Source organism: Microtus oregoni, unplaced genomic scaffold (genome assembly GCF_018167655.1).
Source record: "Microtus oregoni isolate MIOR12 unplaced genomic scaffold, Mior012 000062F_ref0000492, whole genome shotgun sequence".
In the NCBI taxonomy this organism is placed as follows: domain Eukaryota; kingdom Metazoa; phylum Chordata; class Mammalia; order Rodentia; family Cricetidae; genus Microtus; species Microtus oregoni.
This window is the reverse complement of record NW_024543872.1, coordinates 3,225,110-3,251,113: the sequence shown is the minus strand read 5'-3', so window position 1 is coordinate 3,251,113 and position 26,004 is coordinate 3,225,110. Positions and strand designations below refer to the sequence as shown.

Below are 26,004 nucleotides of genomic sequence, written 5' to 3'. Positions count from 1 at the left end.
CCTGGTCTACACGGGTCTACAAAGCAAGTTCCAGGACAGTCGGGGCCACACAGAAAAACCCTATTGCGGAAACTCCCCTCCCCCCCAAAAAAAAACAAAAAGAAAAGAAAAATGAAAGGTATTTTTGTTATTTTTAAAACAAAGTCTCATATAGACCTGGTTGGGCTCATATTATGTTACTGAGTCTGGCCTTGAACTCCTGATCTCCTCTGCCTCTTACCTCCTAAGTGGTAGGATTGCCTGTACATGCTACCATACCCAACTTTAAATTTTTATAAGTGCTACTCCTGGAGTATCTCTCTCTTTTCTCATCTCTGTGTGTGCAATCTCGTCTTGGTATTCAGAGAAGACTTTCTTTTAAAGATTAGGATGTATAGCTCAGTAGTAGTGCTTGCCTCAGGACAGTCAAAGCCCAGTGGGGTGGGGGTTAATCCCTAGAACTAGAAAGAATAGAAAGGCTTTCTTCATAGTTGACAGATAATATTTACATTCCATTTGTTAGGTTTTTAGTAACATGTATGTGTTTTTGTGTGAATATATGGATATGCATGTGGATTCTTTAGAGGCCAGAAGAGGGCATTGGTTCCCCTGGAGCTGGAGTCATAGGCAGTTGTGAGTTGCCCAATGTGGGTGCTAGGTACTAAAAGAACAGCAAGTGCTAACCATTGAGCCATCTTTCCAGCCCCCCTGTTCTTATCATTTTTAAATCATATTGCTATAGAGAAGATATATAATGCTTACAGTTTCTTAGAGTTAAAAAATTATTGTTGTTATAGGAAAGGACACAGTTATGAAAGATAATGGGATCCGACCTTCGTCATTGGAGCAAATGGCCAAACTAAAACCTGCGTTCATCAAACCCTATGGCACAGTGTCCTGGTAATTGTCAATGCTATTTGTGTTTAATAGAGGCTTTTCTGTGTTCTCAATAGAAGAGTTTACAATAAATTTGCTTGTGTGTAATTGGAGGCTTAAAACAAAGCTATTCACTGTGAAAAAAAATGTTAAAGGAAAATCATTTCAAAAAAAAAAAAACAAACAAACCACAAACTGGGTGTGATAATACAAACCTGTAACTCCAGCATTCAGGATATAGAAGCTGAAGGATCAAGAATTTACAGCTAGCCTTGGTATGCAAGACCCTGTCTCAAAAATCCAACAAATAAAGTTTTGCTTTGAAGGTAAGATTTCTTATGTAACCTAGGTTAGCCTCAAAGTTACAATCCTGCCTCAACCTCCCTGGTGCTGGAATTACAGGCATGTACCATGTTTGAACACCAAGTTGAAAATAATAGTTTTAAGGACTTAGATCTCTCACTGTACTGATACAGAAGCTATTCTTTTTTTAAAATTTATATTTATTGAGCTCTACATTTTTCTCTGCTCCCCTCCCTGCCTCTCCCCTTCCCCTTCAATCCTCCTCCAAGGTCCCCATGCTCCCAATTTACTCAGGAGGCCTTGTCTTTTTATACTTTCTATTTCCCATGTAGATTAGATCTATGTAAGCCTCTCTTAGTGTCCCCATTGTTGTCTAAGTTCTCTGGGATTCTGGTTTGTAGGCTGGGTTTCTTTGCTTTATGTTTAGAAACCACCTATGAGTGAGTACATGTGATAATTGTCTTTCTGGGTTACCTCACTCAAAATAATGTTTTCTAGCTCCATCCATTTTCCTGCAAAATTCAAGCTGTTATTTTTTTTTTCTCCTTTGTGTAAATGTACCACATTTTTCTTATCCATTCTTTGATCGAGGGGCATTTAGGTTGTTTCCAGGTTCTGGCTATGAGAAAAAAAGAAGCTGTTCTTCTTATGCCCTTGACCATTTATCAAACTTGTATTGCTTATGCTGGGCACTGGGAATGGAAAGGACAGTTGTGATACAGTGAAGTACTATGGTGGCTGTACATTAGCCACTGAGGATGTCAGAGTGGCTTCTCAAAAGAAGTACTAAGTGGATTTGGTGTGTGTCTGTGCACCATGTATGTGCAGTGCACATAGAGGCCAGAAGAGTTCTGGAACTCTTCTGAAGTTACAGAACTGGAGTTACAGATTGTTCTTCGGTGCTATGTGGAGACTGGAAACCAAAACTGGCTCCTCTGGAAGAACAAGTTCTTCTAACCCCTGAGCTGTCTGTCTCTCCAGCCTCAATGTTTCTTTGACAGTATAGCTAACCAATTACTACCACCACACTCAGCAGTGACCACACTGTTGTAGTATCCATAAACCATATTTTTGTTTGCTTGTTTTTTGTTTTTTCAAGATAGTTTCTCTGTGTAACAACCCTAGCTGTCCTGGAACTAGTTCTTATAGACCAGGCTGCCCTCGAACTCTCAGAGATCTGCCTGCCTCCCAAGTGCTGAGATTAAAGGCATGTGTCATCACTGCCCATTTTTTATAATTTATTTAAATTAATTTTATTTGCATTGGTATGAAGGTATACTAATGAAGGTATCAGATCCCTTGGAACTGGAGTTAAAGACAGTTGTAAACCACCATGTGGGTGCTGGGAATTGAACCTGGGTCCTCTGGAAGTGCTCTTAACTGCTGAGCCATTTCTCCAATCCCCAATCCCCATAAACCATTTTTTTTTTATGTATAGTCACTTGTGTTCTCAGACTTTATGGCTACCCTACTGTTGGCTACATGCTCTTTTTAGGATTGCAGAGTTTTTAAAAGGGATGTATAATTGAATGTGACAGAACTTGTCTTGATTTTTTGCATATTAAATGGACTGGTTTCATTTTCTTTTGAATTGTGGAGGACGTTCTTTCTTCCTTCCTTTCTTCTTTCCTCTCTCTCTTTCTCGTTCTTTCTTCCTTCCTTTCTTTCTTTTTTTTTCTGTTTGAGACAGTGTTTCACTATGTAGCCCTGGCTGGCCTTGAACTCACAGAGATCAGCCTCTGCTTCCTGAGTGCTGGGATTAAAGGTGTGACCTCCACTACCTGACCATTCTTTCCTTATTGAAATAATGGTAAAGGGCTTTTTAAAAACAAACTTCAGAAGTGTTCCTCCCTCCCTCCCTCCCTCCCTTCCTTCCTTCCTTTCCTTCTTTTTCTACTGTGTTTTCAGTGTTCTGTCTGCAGGCCAGAAGAGGGCACCAGATCTCATTACAGATGGTTGTGAGCCATCATGTGGTTGCTGGGAATCAAACTCAGAACCTCTGGAAGAGCAGCCAGTGCTCTTAACCTCTGAGCCATCTCTCCAGCCCCCCAAAAGTACCTTTTTGTCCTGTAACATCTTGATTATTATTTGGGATAAAAATATATGAGATGTGTTCAAAGTTTTCTAAAACCATGGTTTTAATGTTCTTACTTGCCCACCTGTGTCTTCTCTCAATGTTTTGCCTCTAGAATAAAATCTCAAAGTTGTGGGCAGGAGGCAACAAAGAAACAGCACAGAAAATGTAAAAAATAAATAATTGGAGTAAATAAAATATTGTTCTAATCCATAAAAAAATTTATTTCCTGTGCTCTAAACAAAAACCTATAGGTTCTTATTTCTAAAGTTGCCTCTCCCAATGTATTTTGACAAATTATGATACCTTATGAACAATGCCTGCTACCATTGTTCTCCCAGAGTGGCTCAGTGTGTTTGCTTGATTATGACTTAATAGTGGATACAGTAAAGTGAATTTGTTGTATAGATTCCGTATAGATCTGTTAGTGGACTCAGGAACAGACTTAGGAGGTGACTGCCGGGAGACCTCCAGATGACATCATTGTTCTGTTCCTATTTCAGACTGATGGCGCTTCTGCAATGCTCATCATGTCAGAGGAGAAAGCTCTGGCCATGGGTTATAAGCCAAAGGCATATTTGAGGTAAAGTAAATATTCTGGTGAATTGCCTGTGATTTCTTTATTACTGGAGCTATCCTTTCTGTTTTTTTTATTGTCTAGGGATTTTATGTATGTGTCCCAGGATCCAAAAGATCAGCTTTTACTTGGGTAAGTAGTAGTGAATATCTCTCTGGATTTCAATAAAAAGTATTTGAATTTTTATTACATTTATTTAGTGTGTATGGAGGGTGGTGAAGTATAATTTTCTCCTCTCACCACGTGGGACCCAGGGATCAATTGCTCACGGTTTTTTTCTTTTATCTTTTTTGGATTTTTTGAGACATGGTTTCTCCGTAGCTTTTTGGTTCCTGTCCTGGAACTAGCTCTTGTAGACCAGGCTGGCCTCGAACTCACAGAGATCCGCCTGCCTCTGTTTCCCGAGTGCTGGGATTAAAGGCGAATTGCTCACGTTTTTACACAGGTTTCAAAGTATGTTAAGTATTTTATTTTCATGTCACTATTCACTGTGCTATATAATTAGACAACACTTCCACCCTGTGGTGTGTGTGTGTGTATGTATGTTTATGTGTTTTGGGGTATTGAAATCAAGCACTCCCAACACTGAGCCTCATCCCTATCCCACAGGATCTTTCATAAATGCCTCTGGTTATCTCTCATTTGTGGTGATATTTTGTCTATGATCTAATAAATAAAGCTTGCTTGAAGATCAGAGTGCAGAGCTAGCCACACTAGGTAGCCATAGAGGCCAGGCAGTGGTGGCACACACCTTTAATCCCAGAATTCGGGAGACAGAGGCAGATGGATCTCTCTGGGCTACATGGAATTGATCTAGTCTAAAAGAGAAACAGAGCCAAGCAGTAGTGACTCACCTTTATTCCCAGTACTTGGAATTCACATACCTTTAATCCCAGCACTAGGAGACAGGAAGGGATATGGCTGAATATGGGAGGAGACGGGAGCTCAGGGTAGTCAGTCTGAGAAGGCAGTCTGAGGAAGCAGTCTAAGGACAGGATCGCCCCTTTGCTCTGAGCATCAGTAGAGGTAAGAGCTCTAGTGGCTGGTTGCTCTTCTTCTTTAATCCTTTACCTTTCACTTCCTGATGGCTGACTCCAAGTTTTTATTATTAAGACCAATTAGAATTCATACTACACTCCTTTTTCCACTGGCTTCATTGTAACCTTAAAGTTAGGCAAGTCCTTCCCTGCCTTGCCCCTTTCAATGCTGTTCCTTTTTTCTTTAGTTGTAACTTACCCTTCACTGTTTGCCTGCTGATTATCTATCTGTTTTTCCAGTTCTATAGTATGGTAAAGATGAAAGGCATATCTTTTTGTATCCTCAACACTTAATTAGTATTCGTATAATAGAACCAATGAATGAGTATACAACTCAATTTGGAGTATACGAAGAAATGCTTAAGTTAAACTGGAAAAGAAGTTCTGGGCTACCACCTTTTGTTTGCTTTCTTTTTCAGACCAACATATGCTACTCCAAAAGTTCTAGAAAAGGCAGGATTAACCATGAACGATATTGATGCTTTCGAATTTCATGAAGCCTTCTCAGTAAGTTGTTTATAAGACACATCTGAAATGATGTATAAATCATTAAAAATGAAACTCATGCTTGTAAGGAGTGGGGCTTTGTATTTCAGACTTGAATTTTTTGAAGGGAGGCTACGTCAGAAAATAGGATCATACTTGTGTTGAAAATACACCCTTGAGGATGTTTCTTAGAGACCTCTTAAGGTGTTAAATTATTTCTTTAAGACACTTTCACTGAGAACTGATACTAAGATTTGCTTAAAGTTACATGTCTGTGTCTTAGATAAAGCCCAGAAGAGCATTGATAACAAAATCGTGAATTATTTCCCTCCTAGGGTCAGATTTTGGCTAACTTTAAAGCCATGGATTCTGACTGGTTTGCACAAAACTACATGGGTAGGAAAACCAAGGTAAGTTTCTAATAAAGAATATATGCTTGAATTTCCCAGTAAAAACAGTAAGCCTTTATGTTGTCTTCTGTAGGCGGAGGCTGCTTGCTCGTTTCCTGGCCCCTCAGACCCGAAATAATCACACAGAAACTGTATTACTTAATTACAACACTGCTTGGTCAATATCTTAAGCATATTTCTAGCTAGCTCTTAACATCTTATTAGCCCATTTCTATTATTTTATATTTTACCATAAGACTCGTGGTTTACTGCCAAGGTTCCGGGGCGTCTGTCTCCTTCGGCGGCTCCATGGCGTCTCTTTGACTCTGCCTACTCTCTCTCTCTACATTTCTGTTTGGATTTTCTACCTAACTTTACTCTGTTAAGCCATCGGCCAAAAGCAGCTTCTGTATTAACCAATGGAAATGAAATATAATCACAGCATACAGAGGTGAATCCCACATATGCTTCTGCTGATCTCATTCCTAGGTCATACACTGGTTTTTTTAAGGTCGTCAGTGTTGTTTACTTTCCTCTGGGTTGCCTGCTTCTCTTAGGAAGAGCCCGATTTAATTGATCTTAAGTAAAATTGCTTTTAAACTGGTGTTTGTTTTTGTGGGAGCTAGGTTGGAGCACCTCCACTGGAGAAGTTTAATATCTGGGGTGGATCACTGTCTCTGGGACACCCTTTTGGAGCCACTGGCTGTCGGTTGGTCATGGCAGCCGCCAACAGACTGAGGAAGGATGGAGGACAGTATGCTTTAGTGGCTGCCTGTGCAGCTGGAGGACAGGTACGTCACCGCAGTGACAGACAACAATAGTTTTCTTTTGGAAGATAGGGAGACTATTGATTTTAATTCTGATATTTCAAAGGAAAATGCTCTTTAAATCCAAGCTGTTCTTTTTTTAAAGTGTTTTCTTGTTTATAAAATTAATAAATGATCATAATGGAAACTATGTAAAATATAAAAATATACAGAAAAAATAGTTTATAATTTCTTTACCAGGCACTAACATTAAAAGCATCCCAATGTATTTTTTCTGTAACAATACACTTTTATTCATTTGCCTAATAATCACAACACCTTATCTGTAAACTCTGGGGAGGCAGTGTCTGTGGCTGTTCATCCAGGCATGACGTGCTTGTCTCACGTGTTTGAAGTCCTGGGTTCAGCCTCAGCACTGCCACAACAAAACCACCCTCCTCAAGAACAGAGGCCTTACCTATCTGTAGACATTTGGCTGCTGTTCAACCAAGGGATTTATTATTTTGGTAGATATTTTCCTGTCTACTTCACTCCATTATTGAGTCAGCATTCTACATACTATAACATTACACTGGGAATAAAATCCAGAAGGAAAACTAACTGTGGGCTTTTATTGTTTTTTTCAAGACAGGGTTTCTCTGTGTAGTCCTGGAACTTGTTTTGTTGGCCAGACTGACCTCAAACTCAGAGATTACCTGCCTCTACGTCCTGAGTATTGTGATTAAGGCCACCACGTGTACTAGCATATAGTCTTTTTTTTTCTATTCTGATATAAACAGATTTTTTTCTTGCATATTATAGACACTTTTACAATCAAGACAAATAAGCTATAGAAGAGCATAAAATCCTATCTTGTAGCCATACCACCCTAAATATACCTGATTTCTCAAAGCATAAAATCATTTCAGACTGCCTCCTCTCTCTCCCCCTGCCTCTCTCTCTTTTCCCCTTCCCCGCTTCCCTTCCATTCCATAACCTACTAAATAAACTCTATACCCCACAAAAAAATCATTTCAAAGACTTTATAGACAGCTTTCTCCTAGAGACTTTGGAGGAAGAAAGGTTATTTATTCTACTTATAAGTTGAGCCGGGTATGGCGACACATGCCTTTAATCTCAGCACTCAGGAGGCAGAGGCAGGTGGATCTCTGTGAGTTGGTGGCCACCCAAGTCTACAGAGTGAGTTCTAGGACTGCCAGGACTACACACAGAAACCCTGTCTCAAAAAAAAGAAAATGTTGAAGCATTTGTTGCTTTATAGCCTGGAGCTTTTTGGTGATAGTAGAGATGAAACCTAGGTCTCCACACATACTAGACTGCTCTACTGGGGATAGTCCCTAACTCAGAAATGTCTTACCATTTGTGTGACTCCTCTAACTGAAACCTTGCATGTTTAGGCAGGAGCCTGCTTCTCTCTGCCTGCTCCCTCACAGAGAGACTGTGTGTTGCATGTAGTCCACAGAGATTCCCTCCCTTCCTTTCAGGTGCAATTGTTCTCTCTATGCCACAGAATTTAAATAACATTAGGTGATTTTGTGGATAACTGAAGAAGAATGTTCAGTGTCTTTCTTTTAGAAGTTTTAAACTTGCCACTAATTGTTTCATTGAGCCAATAGAGTGACACCACATGATTAGGAAATTAGAGCAAAATTCATTGTAGCTGGGCAATGATGGCGCACCCCTTTAATCCCAGCACTCGGGAGGCAGAGGCAGGCGGATCTCTGTGAGTTTGAGTCCAGCCTGGTCTACAGAGCAAGTTGCAGGACAGGCACCAAAGCTATACAGAGAAATCCTGTCTTGAAAAACAAACAAACAAACAAAAAAAACCAAAAGTTTTTTTAAATATTTATTTATTTATTATGTATACAATATTCTGTCCGTGTATATGCCTGCAGGCCAGAAGAGGGCACCAGACCTCATTCCAGATGGTTGTGAGCCACCATGTGGTTGCTGGGAATTGAACTCAGGACCTCTGGAAGAGCAGGCAATGCTCTTAACCACTGAGCCATCTCTCCAGCCCCCAAAACCAAAATTTTTTAAAAAGATCACTATTGTGAATCTAGAGCAGAGCAGGGTTTTTTCTTCTTTTTTTAAAAATAACTTATTTTTATTTTATGTTTATTGGTGTGTTGTTTACATGTATGTCTGTGTGAGTGTGAACTGGAGTTACAGACAGATGTGAGCTGCCATGTGGGTGCTGAGAATTTAACTCCAGTCTTCTGGAATAGCAGGCAGTAATCTTACCATTAAAGCCACCTCTCTAGCCCTAGAGCAGTGTTTTTCATCTTTGGCATTGTTAATGTTCTGGACCAGTTAATTCTGTGGGCTGTGTACTGTACTGTTAAGATGCCTCCACCCATGAGATTCCAATTGCAACAAATTCTTCCCAATCCTACCCTGGCCTGTATGTAGGCACATAGTTGAAACAAGTAGAAATACCTCCAGACATTGCCAGATGTCTTCTGGAGAGAGTGGGAGGCACCTCTCCTAGCTGATAACCACTGATCGATCGTGTTGGAACATGAAAATAGTGCATTATAAGTGTTCTGTCTCCTATGAATCCTTTGGATAGCCCTCAGGTCAGTTAAACCTTCCAATCTCCACTCTTTATTTTGTTTGTTTGCTTATACATTGTCAAGGTTTTGAACCAATATATATGCTAAATTCCAGATGAAGATCTTGTATCAGAACCTTAAACTTACATAGTATTGAACTTGGTGCCTTATAAATAATAGTTTCTTAATACTTATTTAAGGGAGTTGAACCTAGAAGCTGGGCATTAGGCTGTTTACTGGTTTGATGGCAGTCCAGCGATAAGGACAACTGTTTATCAGATTGGAAATCCTAGCTGTTTAGGTTTGACTTGGGTCACAACTAGTACCCAGAGCTGTGCAGAGTGTTGGAGAAGGGACATTGTTCTTTCTTCCTACCCTTACGTACGTTCGGTTCATCTTCTTAGCCAGAGAATAGTGAAGAGCTGAGAGCCCAGGCCTCAGAATCCTCACACCTGTTTTCAGATCTGGTCTTACTTAACTGTAACTTACGGTCTGACTGAGTCACTTAATCTTTCAAATCCTACTTGGGTTGAAGATGTGGCCCAGTGGTAGAATGCTTGCCTAGCATGCCTGAGACCCTGGATCAATCCCCAGAAGCACAGAAACTAAAATAAAAGCAACCATTTATTACACTTATTAGGACTCACACTCTATATTACACTGAGTCTGCTGTATATATGTATCCTTGTGTTTATATGAGAATAGCCAGTTGTGTATATATAAATACATGTGTGTCTATATAATGTGTTCTGAGTTAAAAATGTTTATAAAGTCGTTCTAAACTAGGCACCATGAGCTCCATTTTATAGAGGAAATGGGGGCTCAGAAGGATCACACAGTAGCTGAAAGTGTTTGTGTACACTGTTCGCTTGCCTCCATACTGGCTGGATTTGTCACTTTTCATTGCTTTCATTACTTTGACTGGACTTTTTTTCTGTCTACAGGGTCATGCTATGATTGTGGAAGCTTATCCGAAATGATTGCTGTAGAGGATGTGACCTGATTTCTGTGCAGCACTCGCACTGGGCAATGCCATTTCAATGCACTACCGAGTGACACCTGTAGTCCTAGCTCTTCTTAGGAACATTTGTGGCCTTCTTAAATACTTTGCAATCAAGTCTTGCCAGTATTCCAAGCTTTCCGATGACCACAGCTTCTGCTCTCTAAGTTCCAGGCTATCACAGATGTGTACACAGTTCTCGTTGTCTTTTGTCACAAAGACTAACGGCAGCAGCTTAGAGAGAGGTTAGCTGAGGTTTGGGATCATCTTTGTAACATTTGCAGATTCCCCCTGTTCCTGTCTGTGTCATAAAGGTAATTATTTTTTTCTAAAATACAAACCTATGTGCCTAAATTAACTTACTATGGAAAAAAATAATAATCTAAACATCTCTGAAAACTGAAATGCTTGGATATATAAATACCATTTTGGCTGACCCTAATAAAGTAGAGCTGTATTAGAGGACTGTTTGTAGTCTCTTTTTTAGTGGGAGAAGATGGCTTTTTTGACTTACAGGCACCTTTTGCCTTTAATTACTCATTTAGAACTTATACCTATTTCAGTCGATTGTGAAACCACCAGGACTGACTGTAAGTAATATCCTGCCTTATAATAATATGCTTCTCTCCTACTGCACGTACTGGCTTTGTGGGAGCCTAGGCAGTTTGGATGCTCACCCTACTAGACCTGAATGGAGGTGGGTGGTCCTTGGACTTCCCACAGGGCAGGGAACCCTGATAGCTCTATGGGCTGACAAGGGAGGGGAACTTGATTGGGGGAGGGGGGGGGAAATGGGAGGCGGTGGCAGGGAAGAGACAGAAATCTTTAATAAATAAATAAACGGAAAAAAATATAAAAAAAAAAACAAAAAAAAATATGCTTCTCCTATTGCTTAACTGAAGCAAATTGATAGCCTTGGAGACGATCCTGTTTGTCAGGGTTGGTGTCATGTGTAAAAACATGGCTATCAGAGACTCTTGACAGCTGTGCTGCACAAATCACATGTATGTTATTCTGAAAAGGTCATAGCTTCAGTTGTGGACATTTAAATGTTGCTCAAATGTATGGAAGTTGCTATCTGAAAGATCCAGGGGCTTTTAGGCAAGGAACAAAGTGTTGACCTCTGAAAGGTACTTAAGAGTTTTCTTGGTAAATTAAAACATTGTATGTATGTATGTATGTATGTATTATGGGATTTTGTGTGGTGCTAGGAATTAAAAGTCAGGGTCTCATGAATACTAGGCAAGTACTCCACCACTGATCTTCAGCCCCAGCCCATAGTGTGAGTGGTATATATTTGTTTTTTAAGTTTCTTCTGTGTTGCATGAATAATAAATACCTAGAGACAGATGTTGGGGTTCAAGCTAAAGATCAGAAAAGCAAAGCAGCTAGCCATTGGCTCTTACCTCTGTCTCACACCGAAATGGGCAAGATCCTGTCTTTTCTAAATTATTTATTTCATGTACATTGGTGTTTTGCCTGTATGTATGTCTGTGTGAGGGTTTCAGGTCTTCTGGAACTGGAGTTATAGACAGTTCTGAGCTGCTGGGAATTGAACCTAGTTCCTCTAGAAGAGCAGTCACTACTCTTAACCACTAAGCCACCTCTCCAGCCCCTCCGAGGTTTGTTTGTTTTGAGGAAGTTGTGAATAAGATTGTCTTTCTGGTTTCTTGCTCAACATGTTTGTTATTGGTATATAGGAAGAGTACTGATTTTTCTATATATACTGCCAAATTGCTGAAAGTGTTTATCAGCTCTAAGGGTTTTCTGGTGGAATCTTGGGACTGTGGACTGTATGTAGGAAACTAGATCATCTAAAAATAAGGATACTTTGACTTCTTTTCATACTTTTATCTTTTTTACTTTCGTTTCTTGTCTTACTATTCTGTAGACCTCAAAAACACCAATACCACATTTTTCTCTATTTTGTGCATCTTACATTTTTATAGAGATGTATCAAACCATATATGTACAGCTGACATGACATAACACCACTCTGACTATGCTGAGCACAGTGGTGCGCAACTTTAGTGCCAGTACACGGGAGGCAGAGGCAGGTGGATTTCTGTGACTCTGAGGCCGTCAGTCTACATAAAGAGACACTGTCTCAAATAATAACTAATAATACGTTAAATGGGTTTTAAAAAGAAAGTAAAAGCAGCAAAAGTATAAAGGAAACTAAAAGGGAGGGTAAGGCACAAAAGAGTGAGGGCAGCAAGATGTGGGGAATATGCTTTAAAGTACATTACATCCTCGCATGAAAATGGCATCATGTCACCCAGTGTAAAAAAATTATGTTAAATGTCGTAAAGATTCAAGGCGAAAACAACCCTCACAGTCTTTGAGAGCCTATCAGTCATGGCTCTCATCACCACACGTGAATTACCTCTCAGCTAGGAAGTAGAAGATAGGGGACCAATGAAGCACAGAGAGGGTGCCTAGCTTCTCCGAGGACACACAGATAGGGGACCAACGAAGCACAGAGAGGGTGCCTAGCTTCTCCGAGGACACACAGATCAAAAGTCATACTAGGACAAAAGAAGAGAATATTCTAGACATGAAAACGTGCTGAGGACAAGACATTCACTAAAAACAAAAGAAATAAACTGGGTGGTGGTGGCGCACACTTTTAATCCCAGCATTGGGAGGCAGAGGCAGGCGGATCTCTGTGAGTTTGAGGCCAGCCTGGTCTACAGAGCGAATTCCAGGACAGCTCCAACACTACACAGAGAAACCCTGTCTCAAAAAAAGAAAGGAAGGAAGGAAGGAAGGAAGGAAGAAAGAGAAGGAAAGAGATTCTTGGGGAGTCTCATTCAGTAGTATGTCTGTTTAATTTGCATGAAGCACTGGGTTCAATCCCCAAAAAAATACAATTGTAATAGTTATCTAATATTCTACTTCCTCACCTTAGGAAGTTTTGTACAATTAACATTCTCATTTGCTTCTAGTTTTCTTTTATGTATGGAACTTTATTAATAGTTTTAGTTGAAAACTTAAAGGAAGGATATAGCAGTATATACCTGTAAACCCATCACTTAGAAGGTGGACAAGGAGACCAGAAATCCAAGAATAAGGTCATCCTTAGCCATATGTGTGTTCAAAGCCATCCTGAGTTATATGAATCATAGTTTCTGTCCTTCCCATCTTCATGGGTGTATATATTTTATATGTATTTATTTTATAGATTGATTACATTTTATCTATATATGTGTATATAGATACACACATAAAATTTAAGAAACTTACATAGAGATTTGTGAGGTGGCTCAGTGGTACAGCACTTGCTTGGTAAAGCCACACCACCACCATTTGCTGAGTAAACTAATCTAGTAATATTTTATTTTCCTAGCAAGAGTTCTTATCAAACAAAATTATACACCTTATATATACACCCCTAGAACTGAGCTCCTCCGCTGCTGCCTTCCCTTGTCCTTCCTAGGCCCCCAATATAGCTCTGAAATTTTAGAAATTTTAGAACATTTTAGAACAATCACTAGGTTAAGCCACTACTGTTGCCTCTCTGGCTCTCATTTTAGTATTATTCTAATTCTCACTTACTGTGGGTCATTGATAACTGAAGCTAAAGGTTTTGAACTAAAACTCATTGATGTTTTGAATTTCATGAAGTCGGCATAGTAATCTTTTCCTTATCTCAATGTCTTAAATGGCTATCACTTTCCAGCTGCTTACTATGTGGTAAAGACTTTACATATATAATATTGAATCTCAAAACAATCTTCGGGGTAGTTAGCACTCCCACTTTTATCAATGAAGTAAGTGAACCTCAGAGAGGTTAAATAACTTGCTCCGTAGCATACAGTCAGCAATTGGTAGAGCCAGGACAAGAAAGTCTACGACTAAATAAAGTTCATGCTTTATTTAATAAACCTATGACAATGCCTGCTAGGTCTTTTTAAATAATTTATTTTTATTTTATTTGCATTGGTGTTTTGTCTGCATGTATGTCAGTGTCAAATCTTGGAGTTACAGACAGTTGTGAGCTGCCATGTGGGTACTGGGAATTGAACTCAAGTCCTCTGGAAGACTGGCCAATGCTCTTAACCACTGAGCCATCTCTCCAGCTCTGATGGTGAGGCCTTAAGTGCTTTATAAAATGCATTCTTTCCTCACCACAACCTTCTAAAAATACACTCTTGCTGTTATCGCTGTGTAACAAATAAGGAAACTAAGGAACAAAGAAATTAATTTATGTTTTTATTTTTAATGCCACAACCTTTGATATAACTGCAAATATTTAAAAATTAGCCTAACAAACATAGGAGCCTAATTTTTTAACATAACACACTCAAAAGTTAAGAATTATGTAATGTTTTAGATGAACTACATTATCTTTCATATACTTATAAATAATTAGAATTTTAAAATAAATGTCCTAGCCGGTATCTAATTATTGACAGATACATACACCTTTTCCTGAGACTCAGGAGGCACAAACTGGCAGATCTCTAAGTTTGAGGACAGCCAGGGCTATATAGAGAGACTCTGTCTCAAAAAACCGATTAAATAAATAAATATCAACTTAAAAGGTTTCTTCATTTTTTAAAAATATTTATTTATTTATTATGTATATATATACATTCTGCCTCCATGTATGCCTGCAGGCCAAAAGAGGGCACCAGATATCATTACAGATGGTTGTGAGCCACCATGTGATTGCTGGGAATTGAACTCGGGACCTCTGGAAGAGCAGCCAGTGCTCTTAACCACAGAGCCATATCTCCAGCCCAAGGTTTCTTCATTTTTATTATCTTCTTGAATTAATTTAGATCCTTGCCAGTTATAATATTAAAGATCCAAGAAGCCACTCTTCAGAAATGCCGCTGTAGAAACTCTAAACTTGGTAACCTAAGTGTTCTTATTGTTTGTTTTTTGATACAGGGTTTCTTTGCATAGCCTTTGTTGTCCTTTGCTCTATAGACCAGGCTGGTCCCAAACTCACAGAGATCCTCCTGCCTCTGCCTCCCGAGTGCTGGGATTAAAGGCGTGCGCCACCACCGCCCGGCTAAACAACTAATTTTAGCAAAAATCCTTTACTGGGCTTTCTAGCTTACCTATACTAACTAGCCTTAATTTAAATAATCAACCAGTTAGGATAAACCACAAGAATATTGTGAGCTATGCTACAGGATCATTATAGGTGACAGACAGAACAGTAGTTGTTTTTCATTTTAAGAAAAACTTAAAGCAAAATAAAATAATGGAGAAACATGCACCTTCTAAATAATGCACCAGTACTCTTATATTATACTAAATAATAGCATAATTTATTTAAATGTCCTTAAGGTTCTGTGAAATCATAACATCAAATAAATCCATAAAATGTACTTACTAAAAGTACATGTGCCTAACTAGCAATCAAATATAGTTTCTATATCTTTTTTTAAAAAAAAATATACCATGACACAAAGCAAGCATTTTAAAACGTGACTAGATCCAGGTCATTTTTTTCCCTTAATACAGAAAGTTTTACAAAGCCAAGTTTTTTTTTTCTTTTGTTGTGTTTTAGTGACCTAGAATTTGCTATGTAGACCAGGCTGGCCTCAAACTCGGAAAGATCTGCCTGCTTTTTTGCCTACTCAGGGCTGGGATTAATGACATAAACCAGCCACATCTTTTGCCCAGCCCAAAGCACACTTAACTGACAGATAACACTGCATATTTTTAGGTACAACATAATGTTTTTAAGTGTATATATACTGGTTGAGCATATTGAATTCACAAATTTTACCCCACAAGGCTATCATATTTGTGCTTAGAGCTCAGACCATATGTTCTCTTCACGTTTTTCAATACAACAACCACTAACCTTGCTATGATAGAAGTCTTCTTAAATTTATTCTAACTATAATAATGTATCTTTTACTGGTCCAATTTTAATGTTACTTTCACTTAGGACACAAAAAATAGAAGTTACTCTGCTAGATAACTTTGCAAAATAGCATCCCTTTGATGAGTTAAATTAGCATGAAACAAAAGTGGACAAAAAAATTAACATTACAAATACTCATTAGAAAATCCAAGTCTTTGACAATTATTTGAACAGGATTGGATTTGGGGAGGAAGGGAGGGACTGGTAATATTTCAGAGTAAGGGAGATGTCAAGGAAAATAATCTTCAATTGGATAAAAAAAATGTAAAAAAAAAACTAATAAACTATCTTCAACATCAGAAGAGCAAGAAGGCTAGAAAATGCTGAACTCACTTGTTTATACTGAGCTCCCTGAGTGGAGATTTGTCTTATCTTTGAATTCTTGGTGCCTGGCACAGGAATCAATAAACACTTTCTATATTAGAAAAAAAGAACAATGTATCTTGACAAGAATTCTTACCCCAAAAGGGGGGTGGACTGAAGCTAGAAGAAGCAAGTATTAGGTTGCTTTCCCCCTTTTCTCTACAACTTTCACCCAACTAGTTAAAGCGTCTGTAATCACATAAAGGTACATTTGATTTAAAGGGCTCTAGATCAGTTTAAAATACATGAATCGCTATCAGGTGTTTATGAAAAATTTTAAATGAAAATAAGCTGAGATACAATCAAATTTAAACTTAATGTAAAATTTAAAGTAGATGAAAACAGCGGTAGGCTTAAATTTCCTTTCGCCGAAGACTAACAAGATATAAAATTTTTAAATAACTCTATTTCCCTTATGGAGCTAGTCATGCACTATAAGCATAAATTTTTTTCTAAACAAATTTCTCATAGACCCAGTAAGATACTCCTATCAGTTATAAAGACCACAAAGTCCCGAGTAGTGAACACAGCAAGCACCAGGGGGCCTCCCAGGAATAACTTGATACTAAAGGAAAATGTAAATAGGAAGGAGTTCCTGGTTTTAAAAAAAAGGCAACTTCTGCTGCTGGATAGCTTTAATATCTGAAGCAAATATACAAAGGTTTTTACAGCGGATAGAAGCGTTGTACTTTAGTTGAAAAAGTCCCTACACAAACGTCTTTGGTAAACTTCCAAACATATGCAAACTGCTTCGCTATAGTAAACAAAAGCAGTACACAGGCATTCATTAGGTGTCCGACGAAGAAGACTCTTAATCATTCAAAAAGACAATTCTTTTTTTTTTTTTTACAAACTCCCCAAACAATTAGCGACGACGCGAATTTTAGAGTAAAAGGGTTCTTTTGACCAAGACCCGCCTTTAACTTTAAACAGTATCCCACAACAGATCAATCCGTTTAACTACTGGTCTCTCCATCAAGTCTTTTCTCATGTTCCCACCAATACAAAACTAATCAATAAAAAGCATGAGAGCCCGAAACTTCAAATGCTGCGAAGACTTGTAAAAATACCTTTTAAGCCCAGGAGAGGCTGTTACAACAAACATTTACTAAGTTTGTGCAGCAATTAAACTCAGCTCAAACATGCTATAATTTTAAGCCCCCCTCCCCCATTATAACCCCCTTTCGGCTCCACGTATTCTCGCGTTTCGTATTTCTAACGGACATCTCCAAACCGATACAAGACTTTTACTATTTTTTTTGTACGCCAGACAATAAATGGTAAAGCATTCATCCTATCCTCTCCTTACGCTGTTCTAGAGCATCCAGTTAAAAAAAAAAAATTGCAAACGATCCGAGCCGCGGATCGTTTCTTTTTCTTTCTCTCTCTTTTCTTTTTTTATGGTAAAATTCACTACCGGAACGACAATCGGAGGCAGCCAAGGGCAACCAACGCACAAAGAGAACAGAGAAGAAATACACATTCCACGGACACACAATGCGCAGCGGCAGGCCTCGTCGCCCCTTCTAGGGAAGGGTTAGCGGAGGCCAGCACAGCGGCCCAGCGGAGTCCCGCCGCCTCCCGGGAAGGCTGTCCCCGCCGAGGGGGCCCGGGCCTCGGACCGGCCTCTCCGCCGGCCCACCCGCCATCCCGCGCTCCGGGGCTTCCGAGGCCACCTAGCCCGCCCGCCCGCCGTCTTGCCCGGGCTTGGCTGGAGCGGGAAGAGCCCCGGGACCGGCGCCGCACTCACCCTCCAGCAGGCGGGTGATGAGGCTGTCCACGTTCAGCTCCCCGTCCGCCATCTTATCGGCAGCAGACTCTCCTCCCCGCAGCGGGAGCAAGGGCTTCTCGGCGGTGGTGGCGGCAGCGGCTCCGCGTTCTCACCTACGAGTCACGCGACGTTTCGACCCCGGCTCCAACTCCCCCTGGGCGCGGGCCGGGGCCGGGGTCGGGCTCTCCCCCCACCCCCTCCCCGCCGAGCAGCGAGGGCGCGCTCACACGCCCGGCGAAACCCACTAGAAATAAATAAATAAACAAGCGGGACCCCACGAACCGGGCCGCGTCAGACCCCAGCCGCCTCCGCCGCCGCCGCCGCCGCCGCCTCCGCCTCCTCCTCCTCCTCCTCCTCCTCCTCCTCCTCCTCCTCCACCTCCTGCTGCTGCTGCTCGGCACCGCCCAGCTCCGCAATGCTCGCCGGCGCCGCGCGTAGCCCCGCCCCCAGCGTCACTCCCTCCCCCTCCGCCCTGCACCCGCCTCGCTGCCGCGCTGAGCCGTGCGCACGCGCGCCACGTCCCCCTCCCCGCGACTCCGGCTCCGGGCCTTCGCCTCGGCCGCAGCTACCGCGCAGGTGCGGCTTCCTCCCGCGCCCGGTCCGCTGCGCCCGCCTGTCGCGACTGCGCAGGCGCAGGGCGGAGCCAGCCTTGCAGCGCCAGAGTGAAAGCGGAGCCAGTGTAGGCACGAATGACCTTCCTCTTCTCTCCTACCTAGGGCTTGGGGTTTCCGCAGTTAGCGATAACGTTCCTCCCGCCTTGGTTTCTTTTCTCGGCTTCATTTACCGCTTTTGCAAACAATTCCTCATGTTTCCGCTATCCGGAGACGTGTGTTGCTGTTACCCGTGTTGGAAACCCAGGTGTGTTGTAAGCAGAAGGAGACTTTTCTGTTGAAAACTACTGACATTGCAAATGAGGGGGTTCCTTATTTTTTTTTTTTACCAGAGTGGCTGACTCTCCAGGTGGCCCTGGGTGAAACAAGCATCAAAGTGGACCCCGGTCCGCAGTAATAAGATTTTATACGCTCCCTCCCGGTTTCTGCTTCTGTAGCCCTTTCATCATATCTAACATCTCCATACGCGCTAGATACCACTTTTCTGTAGTGTGTTTCTGTTCTTTGCTTGATAATATTGCGTAGTCTTCTTATCTTGTGATAATTTAAACATTTTTCTCCTGCACTTGGTTTATAGGGGATAAAATCACACGCGTTGGGCTTGACACCCATCTAATCCCTGCACGCACTTGGGAGGTGGAAGCAGAAGATTCGGAAACTCAAGGTCATCGTCAACTACAAAACAGGCGGGGCAGCTTGTGCTAAAGGAGTTCCTGTCTCAAGAAACCAACCAAAGACACCACATTGATCTTTGTGTCTGCACCATCCACTAAGTATCTGGGTCAAACAAGACAGGGAGAAATAGAAACTCAGGAACTTGGAAAGGTTCGTTGTTCACCGTTCCTTCACCAAAGGACAAAAGAGTAGCCACGGGAAAGATTTAAGCAAAAATTTGAGGAGGTCAGGTCAAAGCTTTTTAGTTTTTGTTTTGTTTTCCGAGACAGAGTTTCTCTGTAGCCCTGGCTGTCTTGGATCTCGTTCTGCAGACCAGGCTGGCCTCCAACTCACAGAGATCCACTGCCTCCAGAGTGCTGGAATTAAAGGAGTGCACCGCCACCACCACCGGCCAGGTCAAAACTTTTAACTATTCCCAAGTGTGTGCTTCCTGCCTCCACCTCCCCCAACTCAGACTTCATGATGTTGGGAGCGCAAGGCCATGTGTGCTTTCCTTGATCACACAGCGAAACACTTACTGAAATCATGTGTCCTGGTCCTAATGTATATGTCATACAGCATCATCTCATTTAACCCTTACAGCAAGTCCTAGGTGGCAGGTGCCGTTATTTCCTCTACTTGTGGGTCAGACTGTCTGAGACGCTAAATGGGTTAGTTGCCTCAAGTAACAAACATCACAGCTGGGATTCAAACCCAGGTATCTAGTGCTATAATATGTACTAAATTGCAATATTCTTTCTCAAATGTGCATATTCTTTGACACAAACTTGGAGAGTAGAAACTAAGGTGTGTGCATGTGTTGTTTTAGAAAAAACATTATCAGTTGGGCCACGGTGGTGCACGCCTTTAATCCCAGCCCTTGGGCGGCAGAGGCAGGCAGAGCTCTGTGAGTTCAAGGCCAGCCTGTGAAACTCTGTGAGTTTCAGGACAGTCTGGGCTACATAGAAAAGCCCTGTCTTGAAAAACCAAAAAACAAAGGAAAATTAGAAAATGTATTGCTGATGATAAAGTATTATTCATCTAGCAATTATCATAACTACTATTGATGACCAAGATAATAATAAACATCCAAAGGGAAGACCAAGATAGTAAAGAGTTGAGATTTATAAGAATCAGAAACAGAGACCCAAGAAAGAAGACATTAGAGGGAACAGCAGTGTCTGGATGGGAAGCAGGCGGAGAGTTAGTACCGTCAAGACCTCCTGGACTTTTCCAGTCACTTGCAACATGGTGGTCAGAACTGACTCACTGTACAGTCGCTGTGGAGAGTAGACAAGAATCAGTAGGAAGAAATGGGAGCTAGGAGGGGAGCATGCGATGGCTCTGTGGGTAAGGGGATTGCTGCCAAGACTGATGATCTGAGTTCGTTCCTGTGACCCACATGATGAAAGAACAGACTGATTCCCAAAAGTTGTCCTCTGCCCTCCATACATTTCCCCATGGAATAAATCCTCCCACCTCACAAAATAAATACATAAATAAACAAAAAAATGGGGGATGAAAAAAAAGGAAAGAAACAGAGGACAGCGGATTGGAATGGAGGAGGGGGCTCAGGATTTTTAAAATTAGAAACCGTAGTCTGGGAGGGTAGAAGTTGAGATGTGGTTGGCTTAGCATCTCTTTGGCAGTGTCTGAGGTTTGACTGTAGGTCACCTGGTAGGTGGGCACGATTTGCCCCTCCTCCTGGAAGATCTCAGCATCACACTGCCCCAGCAGCTGAACAATTTTCTCTGCATCTGCTTTGTCCAAGTTCCGGGTCAGGGGATTGGACTTCTCTGTGATTGGAACAGCTGTTTCATACCCTGACAACTAGAGAGAAGGGGGCACAAGGGCAGGAACAGGAAGCCTCATGCTTGCTGGGCTGGAGGCGGGAGTGGAAGTAGGCACAGTATCGGGCTTGGATTCACATACTTCACACACACACACATACACACACATGCCATTCACATACCAAGAACTTAGTCTTTATGTGACGTTCTGAGCCCATTAGGGACGATATGAAAAGGATGTCTATCATGGGGTGTGTGCCTTTGATTCCAGTATTTGCACAGTGGCAGCAGGGGGATCAGGAGTTTAAGGCTATTCTCAGATACGTAGCAGTTTGAGGCCGGCTTGGGCTATTCCCTATCTTAAAAGCCTTCGTGTTGTTCGAGAGGCGGCCAAAACCGACAAGCTGACTCTGAAATGTGTGTGGAAATGAAAAAGATCTAAAATATCCAAGACAAAGACCAAAACTGGCAGATCATACGCTCAGATTTAAAGAGTTAAAACAAGAAGAAGACAGTGTGGCATTGGCATGGGAATAGACAAACTGATGGGAGAGAGCTTAGAGTCTACATACAGTATCACACATGCTCAATAGAGGAGAAGCTGGATGGTCCTTTGTGGTCCAGGATATCAAACCTGCTAAGCAAGTACTCTACTGTTGAGCTATATACCCAGTCCTGGAGAGTCTTTTACATCCATGATTCTGTCTTGGAAATTTTGCATTCCTTTTATATATATTTATATATTTTACTTATTTTTATTTCATATGTATTGATGATTTGCCTACATGTATGTAGGATGTTAGATCTTGGAGTTACAGACAGTTGTTGTGAGCTGCCATGTGGGTGCTGGGAATTGAACCCGGTCCTCTAGAGGAGAAACAAGTGCTCTTAACTGCTGAGCCATCTCTCCAGCCCCTTGTATTCCTTTCTTCCTCTCTCCCTCTTTTCCTTCCTTTCTCTCTCCTTTCACTCTTCCTCCCTCTCTTCTTCTCTTCTTCCTTCTGTTTTCTGAGAGAGGTTCTCAGTCTGTAGCCCAGGCTGCCCTCAAACCCACAGTGATTCTCCTATTCAGCCTCTCAAGTACTAGGATTACAACAACCATGAACCAGCACTCCTGGCTTCAGTCAATAATATTCTTACATTATCTAATCTTATAAAAGAGCTTTGGTCTCTACTTCATATCCTATGATAATTCACTTGGAGTGGATTAGAGTCCTAGATGACAAAGCTTGTGGATAAGAAATCAGAATATATTCATAACTTCAAGGCCATCAAAGATTCTTAAACATTGAAAAAAATACTAACCATGAAAGGAAAGACTGATAAATAGGATTTCATAAAAAGCAAGAACCTTTTATTCTATTTATTTGTTTTGGTTTTTTTTTTTTTTTTTTTTTGGTTTTTCGAGACAGGGTTTCTCTGTGGTTTTGGAGCCTGTCCTGGAACTAGCTCTGGAATCAAACTGGTTTATTGAAAAGTTAAGGAATTTGGTATTTAAACATAGGAATTTAGGGTAATAACTGGGTAAAAAGAAGCTAAGGAGAATCACCACATAGAAATGATGCTTAAAGCTTAGAAAAATTTTAATTGTATAGGTCTTTTATCTTCTTGGTTAAGTTTATTCCAAGGTTTTTTCTAAATTATTTATTTCATGTACATTGGTGTTTTGCCTGTATGTATGTCTGTGTGAGGGTTTCAGGTCTTCTGGAACTGGAGTTATAGACAGTTCTGAGCTGCTGGGAATTGAAGCTAGTTCCTGCAACTAGCTCTTGTAGACCAGGCTGGCCTCGAACTCACAGAGATCTGCCTGTCTCTGCCACCCAAGTGCTGGGATTCAAGGTGTGAGCCACCACCGCCTGGCTCCAGTCTTTTTTTCCTTTCTTTTGTTTTTTAATCTGTTTTAGAAAAAGATGCTCTTGAAGTACAATTTCTGTACTTTACTCAATTTTATGCTTTTATTAAATTCTAAAGTAACCATTTCACTATAGGTTATGGCCATTGCACCAACCCATTACATCTGGCAACGAGAGCGCTCTGTGCATCACAGTGGAGCTATTAGGAACTATGACAGAGATGAAGTTCATCTGCCCTGGGGTCCTAGTGCCACACCAGTAGACTGTTTACTGTGTGGTAAAAAAGGAAGATATATGAGATTGGGACTGTCTTCATCGTTATCTTCATCCAGTGACACAGTAGAGCTAATGGAAAAACACTCTCAGGAATTACACAATTCATTATCAGTGGACATGATAGGTGAACCTTCTCAAGCCAATAGCTATTCTCAAGGTATGCTTTAATGGTAAAATAAATTAAACCAATGCATGCTATTTATGTAGTCACTGATGCAAACATTTCATAACTGAGTTAAATTAGTATTGAAAATTTTCCCTCTTTGAGTTACCACTTTTTATTCTCTGTCTATACCTGTTTTGTGGTAGTGCATAAACACTAAAAGGGTTTTGACATATATTAAGATGAAACTTGGTATTTTGTGAGGGTATTAGAGCTCCAAGTATTAGGACTTGAAGGGTTTCTATGAAATGTATGTTTTATTTAAAAATGATTTCAAGAAAATAAATTTACTTGTAATCCCCACCCAATTATTGGTTTCTTCTATATACTTTTCTATTTCTAACAAAAGTAGACCATATAAAGGCTAGCCTTTTATTATTTAGTATAAGTCATTTCCCCATGTCACTTAGTCTTATTGTGATATGTTATGCCTTAATATTTGTTGTGAGGAGGCCACTTGTTGGTTTCTGGCTGCTTGGCAGCTCAGACCCAAAATAATCACACAGAAACTATATTATTAGAACACTGCTTGGCCCATTAGCTCTAGCTTCTTATTGGCTAACACTTATATCTTAACTTAACCCATTTCTAGTAATCTGTGTATCGCCACGTAGCTGTGGCTTACCAGGTAAAGTTTCTAGCATTGTCTGTCTCCAGAGGGGCTACATGGCTTCTCTCTGACTCTGCCTCCTTTCTCCCAGCATTCCGTTTAGTTTTCCCTGCCTAGCTCTGTTCCCCTATAGCTCTGCTATAGGTCCAAAGCAGTTCCTTTATTAATCAATGATATTCACAGCATACAGATGGGAATCCCACATCAAATTTATTTGCATATTTCATTTTTGTTGAGATCTAAAGCTTACTTAGAACAATGATATATCAACTAGAAAATATTAGCCAGAAATATATCATAACTTTCAAATTATTTTTTTAAAGATTTATTTATTGTGTATACAGTATTCTGCTTGGAAGCATGCCTTCAAGCCAGAAGAGGGCACCAGATTTCATTATAGATGGTTGTGAGCCACTATGTGGTTGCTGGGCATTGACTCAGGACCTTTAGAAGAGCAGGCAGTGCTCTTACCACTGAGCCATCTCTCCAGCCCCTCAAATTATTTTTATATGTAGCATTTCTCTGGCATTTCTTTTCTAGATTTGAAACAGTACTAGAATACTCTGTCATAGGATCCTGTTTCTCTCATTTGAAATATTTCTTGTTTTCCCTTCTATCCTGAAAAAAAAAAAGACACACACAACCTCAGAATTTTCCTGGTTTATTTTTACCATATTTCTATGAGAAGAACAATGACTACTGAAGCTTTTCTTTACTAAAGAGGAAACTAAACTCTAGTCCTTTGACAGTAGAGGTTGAACCTTAGTTCCTGTTTCTTTCTTTGGACACAGAATTTACTTAACAAATTTTATTGACAGTATAGTTTCTTGCTTTTCAACATCTCCAAGTACACTCATTATTGTCATACCCATATTTGACATTAAGTAGGGCTGATCAGTTATAAAGTAAGAATTGATCATCCCTGTCCTATCTTCCAGGGCTCTTTTACTTTTACATTCTTTGATCCTCAGAATAGGTAAGGTTTATTGGATACTTAAATGTCCCAGGCAATACAGAAAACCCCTAACATTCATAATGCACTACCATTGGAGGTTAAGTATTGTTATCTCCACTTGGCAAATAAGGAAAACCGAGACTTCTGTTAATTTGCCTAAGATTGGTAGAGTAATATTTGAAACCCCAGTCACCTGAATTCCTACCTAGTATGCTCTATGGGCCTTTGATGAAATCTTGCTTTTAGCAGTGAAAATAAGCTGGTGGCAGAAGCCTTTAAGAAGATTGCTAAAGCAGAGGTGGAAATATCAAGAACCAAGTTCCTTCTGAAATGCTTGTGGAGTGAGTTGGGAGCAAATTCTAATAATTTGAACAGGTATGTACAGAAAGCAGAAGAGGAACTGCTGCTGTGTTTTCAGGCCAGTCCTGTAGATCTCACTGGAGCATACTCTGTACTCAAGGCCTTGACAGTCCCACTAGGAGACTGGAGAGAGGCAGGAAGAAAGGCACGCTGCCATTCACTGCCTTGAAAAAGCTGGAGGCAGGGGACATGCCAATGGGTAAAGACTGCTAGCTGATGACCTGAGAAAGAGAGAGAGAGTAAATGTAATTTTTAAATTTTTAAAACAAGTCTTTGAGACATTATGGACGAAACAGGGCAGGGAGTTGTGGAAGGATTGTGCTTTCACCTTATTTGCTGATGAAATCCCAGTTTAGGATTTATAGGTCTTCTTTGTTGGTTTGTTTTTGTTTTTGAGACAGAATTCTCTGTGTAACTCTGGATATCCTGAAACTCCCTCTGTAGACCAAGCTCTGTAGACCAAGCTGGCCTTGAACTCAAGAGTTCCACCTGCCTCTGCCTCCTGAGTGCTGGGATTGAAGGTGTGTGCCACCATGGTCTGGCTGTGAATCTTAAGGTTAACTCTAAAAACCTTTGATAATATCAGAGGGCAAGTGATATAAAGAAAAACTATTTCTGGGTATGGTGCCAATGTCTTGTGATCTCAGCACTTAGGTTAAAGTAGG

At 40.7% G+C, this 26,004-nt stretch overlaps 1 protein-coding gene, 1 long non-coding RNA gene and 1 pseudogene across 2 annotated transcripts in view; 2 read left to right on the top strand and 1 right to left on the bottom strand.

The window, feature by feature from the left end:
- The window catches only part of LOC121439579, a 29,486-nt pseudogene extending 18,981 nt beyond the window's left edge, over positions 1–10,505 (top strand).
- The window catches only part of LOC121439576 (trifunctional enzyme subunit alpha, mitochondrial-like), a 73,894-nt gene extending 55,751 nt beyond the window's left edge, over positions 1–18,143 (bottom strand). Inside the window, exon 1 of the mRNA XM_041640092.1 lies at positions 18,047–18,143. Within this exon, the coding sequence (XP_041496026.1) occupies positions 18,047–18,098 (52 nt within the window). The 5' untranslated portion in view covers positions 18,099–18,143. The remainder of the gene's footprint in view (positions 1–18,046) is intronic.
- A 592-nt stretch (positions 18,144–18,735) lies between these two features.
- Positions 18,736–23,266, top strand: LOC121439583. The gene is made up of 3 exons (XR_005973272.1): positions 18,736–18,925; positions 19,256–19,503; positions 23,111–23,266. It is a non-coding gene; the product is annotated as an uncharacterized LOC121439583 (long non-coding RNA).
- Positions 23,267–26,004: the final 2,738 nt, after the last annotated feature.